This window comes from Oreochromis aureus, linkage group 7 (genome assembly GCF_013358895.1).
Source record: "Oreochromis aureus strain Israel breed Guangdong linkage group 7, ZZ_aureus, whole genome shotgun sequence".
NCBI lineage: Eukaryota > Metazoa > Chordata > Actinopteri > Cichliformes > Cichlidae > Oreochromis > Oreochromis aureus.
Genome location: NC_052948.1, coordinates 35,381,685 through 35,387,876, shown reverse-complemented (window position 1 = coordinate 35,387,876; position 6,192 = coordinate 35,381,685). Strand labels below are relative to the sequence as shown.

The 6,192-nt window shown below is 37.9% G+C and overlaps 1 protein-coding gene across 1 annotated transcript; it reads left to right on the top strand.

Moving 5' to 3' along the window:
* Positions 1-1,035: 1,035 nt before the first annotated feature.
* Positions 1,036-5,946, top strand: LOC116319659 (growth factor independent 1B transcription repressor). The gene is made up of 7 exons (XM_031739062.2): positions 1,036-1,277; positions 1,477-1,577; positions 1,864-2,043; positions 3,424-3,656; positions 3,804-3,941; positions 4,336-4,501; positions 5,366-5,946. The coding sequence occupies exons 2-7, from the start codon at positions 1,484-1,486 to the stop codon at positions 5,542-5,544; spliced, it is 990 nt and encodes a 329-aa protein (XP_031594922.1). The 5' UTR covers positions 1,036-1,277; positions 1,477-1,483; the 3' UTR covers positions 5,545-5,946.
* The last annotated feature ends 246 nt before the right edge of the window (positions 5,947-6,192 follow it).

Below are 6,192 nucleotides of genomic sequence, written 5' to 3'. Positions count from 1 at the left end.
ATGAATAAAATGGTTTGTGAGATTTTCATACTTCTATTATTATTGTTATTATTATTATTGAGTTTGTTTTATACAATGAAGTCTACTCCAAACTTTTTACTGATGTATTAAATTGAATAAAATGATATAAACACACAACAAAACAAAATCAGTAAAACTTACACATTTAAAAATAAATGTTCAATTTAATCTGTTATGCATACAAACTAACACATTCCGATTAACATCCGAATAGAAAATAAGTGATCCTCTTTGAAGATGCACACGTTATCCACAAGATGGCGCACTCGCATTTCTCGCCCTTCTCTACAAAACGTTTTCTCCCTCCTTCCTTTAATCTGATCACAGTTATGCGATTTAATAAGCTGATATTTTCATTTCAACCAGAAAAAATCCAAATCTCTCACATTATAGGTCTCCTGTCATTCGGACCTCCTCTAAAACAGACTGCCGGGAAATCTGTCATACCCGAATAAAGACAAGCTTCGATAAAAGTACACGAAAAGAGTCAACACGGTTAATCTCCCGGACTGGTTTGGTGTGTGTATCTTTGGAGGTCCTACAATCTCATATGATCTTTTAGCCGTTTAAATCTTGCACGCAATCATACATCTTTACTGCAAGTAAATCCTGTAAATCAAACACGGAGCGATGAAAATATTTATTTATTAAATTAATTATTTTTGTATGTCAAATTCCAGCTTATATTTATTAATTTTAAGCTTTTTTTATTTAACTAAATTTGGTTTTGCTTTGCTGGCGACAGTCGAAGTCTAAAAGCCTTTTTAAAAAAATAATAATAAATAATTCGCCTAGCATATCACTATATTGGTCTTTTGCCTGTAAACCTACTGCACATATATTTTACCTTTAGTTCCGGCATTTTTTTTTCTTTTTTTTTTGTCCTGCGAGTACTGTGTGCTTTGTATAACTGTTCCCAAGGCCCTGTGTTTTTCTAAGCAAATTTCCACCTGCCGTTTGGCCTTTTCATTGGCTAAAACCACAGTCAGATTCCGCTGCGAGATTGAAAATCAGGGAGGGGGGATGAGCGGGAGGTATAAGCCTGATGGGTTTACACTGCTTTTCAGAGACTTTTGGAATCGACGCATCTCTCCTCTGAAACTTGTTTTTCTTCGAGAAAAAAAGGAAATATTAACTGGGTTATTTTTTTCCCCCGCTTGCGTTTGTTTTCGTCTCTAGAAGCTGCGAGGAGCTACAAAATCAGCGGGGGGACATTTTATTTTTTATTTTTTCCTAATCTTCGCGGATTTTTAACGGTATGAAATAATTAGACACACTGAAATCATTTCATGTGAAGCTTTGAGATCATTAAAATTCAAATAAGAGGAGAATCTCCGGGAGTTTAAGTGTATTTATTTATTGTTATACTCTTGACGTTGACGTAAAAGCCTACGTAAAAGCTTCGATCACCTTTTTTAAAAAATTATTTTTAATTATTATACTTTTCCGGTCTAGGATCACCATGCCTCTGTCATTTATGGTAAGAAGCAAAAAGTTCACTTCCTACAGGCCAAAAAATTTCGATGAAGATGACTCGGAGGCCTCCGCAACATCTGGTAAGTCTTTAAAAAAAAGAAGTGAGTTGATCTGAATAGGTGAAGAAGAGGCCCTATTAAAATAATAAAATGAAATTACTGCAGCAGGGTGTAACTGCTTTTTATCGCAACCCTGAATCTCCTTCCCGTCTTAAACAAATTTTTATTTGTTTTGCAAATTAAAAAAAAAAATGTTATTTGTAGCTTTTTCTTATTAAAGAAAATACCTAACTGAACAAAAGAAGATATTAATTTAGAATTACTTTCTCTCTAATCAACCGAACTAAACTTTGTTGTGGATTTGCAGAAATCCCACCAGCCGTTCAGACCACAGACATTTTAGACAGGCCTAAGTCAGAGAGGCAATCTTCCCCTGAAGACGCCCGCTTACTTACTAAGGAGGAACCGGAGCTTGAATGTCCCTTACCGCTTCACCCAGAGCCAAGCAGACCTCTCATGACTCAGACACAGCCGTACTACCTGCCAGGTAAGTTTAAAAACTTGCCAACTGGAAGTCAAAAGACTAGGCTGGAATAGAGACTGCATATCAGAGGTGGAAGTAGACTTGGCCAATTAGTTTTGGAAAGGATTTTAAAGCTTCAAAGTTGGCATTTTGACCACAGTTTGAGGTTTATTTATTTATTTATTTTTAAAGATTTGCATATTCGGATGAAAAAGGGTTAAAAGTTATTGCCTAAGGCTGAGTAGCTAACTAACAAAACACTAATTTCACTCACAAAACCTGAAGTACAAACTCTTTGGTCTGTACCACATGGTTATCAATCAGATTATTAATCAGACTGCTGTAACTGAAGAGTGTAACTACTATTCATAAGCTGGACCTTGTTTTTGTATTATTTTGACTCTGACATAATATTTTGTTTGATGTGTTTTGAGGTTATTTGATTTTTGTTTTGTAACATTGTAATGGTGTGCAGTCTTGGCCAGGTCTCCTCTGAAAAGGATTTACTCTTAAGGGATAAATAAAAGTGTTTTTAAAAAGAAAAAAAGATTGTTCCATTAATGAGCATGAGGCACTAACATCACAAAAGCTACAGCTGTCTCTGTGTCAGGACAGCAGTCCAGTTAACCCCAGTATATAGGTGAATGCACTGTAAAAATATTCAGCTCCATTGTCAGCATATATTTTTAATATCAGTTGTTAAACATGATTTTCATGTTAGGAGGTATCCAGCACTTCCACCTCGGCTTTGTTTTTCATGTGTAGAAGTTTCTGTTTGAACTGGCATTCCACTCAATTTTGCATTACATGTTATCCAAATAAGTAACAGATATGTACATCTTTAATGTACAGGATCCTTTTTGTTTTCAAGAAAAATAATATAAAGAAAAATAGTAATATTTCATGCTTTCATGCTGAAATAGAGTTGTGTAGCCTTATGCTTACATCTACGAGATTGAGGGGAAAAAATGACATGGGTGTGATTTAACCGATATAAAGCAATACATTTCTAGGCTGGATTGGCACACTGCCAACTATTTTCTAATTACTTAAATTTTCAAAGGTTAACTGAAAACAAAAGCTTTTTAATTTCTGCCACCTAAAAGAATCCAACATATGTGTACTGTTGTTACGTGGCAGCCATGTCATCTAATGCATGCTTTTAGAGACTATTGGTCTAGTCACAGTTAAAATCATTAGAACTCGCTGAATTTCAAACTATTTTCAAGCCGTTTTAAACTATTTCCAATGAACCCTCCGCAGCTCAGTCTTCATAAACCCTGAACCATCCCACTGAAAATGTTGTGCTACTGGAAAAACACCCCTGACTCAAACTTTTTAAAAAAGCATCTATAACAAAGATACGATATGCTTTTTTTTGTCTCTTATGTGTGCACCCTTTAGAGCCTCACTTGGCTGACTTCCAACCTTATGGCTCACAGTCGCCTTATGCCTGGGAGACGTTGTCTCCTTCCTACAAGCTCCGTCAGATGAGCTTCAGCCCCACAGTGCTGCAGCATGCCAGTAACCTGTACAGCACCAACATCAACCGTAGTCCTCAGCCTCAGCAGCCGCTAGATTGCAGCACTCACTACTCGCCTTCTTCGAACACCTATCACTGTATCACCTGTGACAAGGTAGGTACCACAGCTTAGGCCAAGATCAAAGGTTTAAAACTGGTTGTGCCGCTCGTGAAGCTGTTATGTCAGGTGCAGTCATATTTCACGGCTTTCACTTTGTCAGACTCCACTGACGAGTGCAATTATGGGCAAACTGTGTTCTAGGTATTTTCAACTTCCCATGGACTGGAGGTTCATGTCAGAAGGTCTCACAGTGGAATGAGGCCGTTTGGCTGCAGCATCTGCAGAAAAACATTTGGTCATGCTGTCAGCCTGGAGCAGCACATGAACGTCCACTCTCAGGTATGTTGACGAAGCAGGAATTATTTCAGGGTTAAAAGAGTTCAGGGACTTGAATATGCAGAGGACAACACATCTTGGCCTTTAAATCTTTAGTGTGGATTAGGCTTCAATTTTTTACTCTACTTGTCTGATATGCTGACAGCTTTCAAGATTCATGCTTACATTTAGTGAACACAACTATAGTTCCTATCTGTGAAATGCTCTTGATCATTTAAAGTAGGAACAATGAAGGAAATGTGAACATATACATTTCCTTTATTACATTTTTTCCCATCAAAAGGTCACAAAAATCTACTAAAATTATTGGAATGAACTTTTAAAGACAAATTTTTCTGACATTTATTCACTAACTAATTATTGTGCCTCACTTTTTTTTGTCTTTGTCCTTGATCAGGAAAAAAGTTTCGAGTGCAAGATGTGCGGCAAATCCTTCAAGCGTTCATCCACGCTCTCGACACACCTGCTTATCCACTCCGACACCAGGCCTTACCCCTGCCAGTACTGTGGCAAGAGATTTCATCAGAAATCTGATATGAAAAAGCACACCTACATACACACTGGTAAATGTCTTAACGTTTTCACAGTTTATGACCATCAATGTCACCCTGCATATGATCCGTCTTCAGCAATCACCTGCTTTCCAGGTCAAGCATGTAGGAACTACAGTATTTCTAGGAGTAATATAAGTGCTGATAAATCAGAAAAAGAAGCTTAAACAAATATCCGGTTGATTTGCATATCTGGGTTTCCTCTTCACAGAGCTCTGTAAAAGGAACTGTAGTTTATATTTGTTGCCAGTATGTCTCTGACAAATCTGAACAATGGCCTGATTCTTCTCTCATGGTTTTAATGCAAACATTATCTGTATGACGAAAACGCTTGGCACCATTTTTGGTAATGTTGGAAAACCTGATTTTACTGAAGTGGTGAAAATAAAACTATAACAGTTTTATACAAATCACTTGAAAATTGTCCAAGTTTTGATTGTGCAGATCAGGGGTGTCAAGCATAAGGCCCAGGGGCCAGAGTTGGCCTGGCAAAGACTCCAGTCTGGCCCATTTGACAGCTTTGGGAAATATGTATAAGGGCATAGATTTTGGATTTGGGGAGTTGTGGGGAGGGAGCTACCAGAACTTTTTTTCTGTAATTTTAAACCTTTTTATAATTGTACTGACAGATTTCCTTCATTCACCCCAGCAGCATTTCTTTCTCATGTAGAAAAACTGAGATGTATTGTGGACATTGTGCTTCTTTTTCTCCTGTAAAATGCCTTTTAAACCGACAGAAAGGGGAGTTTCACTGGTCCGATCCACTTAAGATCAAAGCTGGCTGTATGTGGCCCATGATGTAAAATGAGTTTGACATCCCTGGTGTAGATTTCTTACTGCATGTGTCCTTCTGTGTGTTTTATTTTCTTTTTGTAGGTGAAAAACCTCACAAATGCCAAGTTTGTGGCAAAGCTTTCAGCCAAAGCTCCAACCTGATCACACACAGCCGGAAACACACAGGATTTAAGCCCTTCGGGTGTGACATTTGTTCAAAGGGCTTCCAACGCAAGGTTGATCTGCGCAGGCACCACGAGAGCCAGCATGGCATAAACTGAAGAGGAAGTGTTTTCTTTCTTCTTCTTGTTGTTTTTTAACCTGTGTGATAAATAATATTTAACAATAAGCTGACACTGGGGGAAGCTGTAGCTCAACTGGTAGAGCATTTTGTTAACATATCACAAGGTTGAGGGCTCAGCCCTTGACCCCTTCAAATGCTGAGGTGTCCTTGAGGAAGATCCTCTTGGCCTACAAGCACCTTGCACGGCAGCTGTGTGTGACTGTGAATGGGCACATGAGAAACACATTATGAAGTGCTTAGTAGAACCCAGTTAATGTTAAAAGGCAATATATAAGTTACATTGAAAGAAATCTTTCAAGATATGAATGAATGTTTATTCTGATGCACTTTTCATTGTGTTGTTGCAGTGTTGTACATGTCCAATAAATATTGAAGCGATCTTAAATGTCTGCGGTCGTTGTTTTCGAATAAGGCAAAATATAATACTTAGTCCTTTGTCACCCCACGGTAAAATACACACATGGTGTGATGAACATTGTAAACAGACTTTCCCTCCCTGACTGGTTTATTCTGCTTTTCATAGTTAGAAACACATACAGGATGAAACTGTGACTCAGGCCCCAGGTGGAAATCTCTCGCAAGACTAGATATAGTGTGTAGTGGAGTTATCCTGCATTCAAATAAC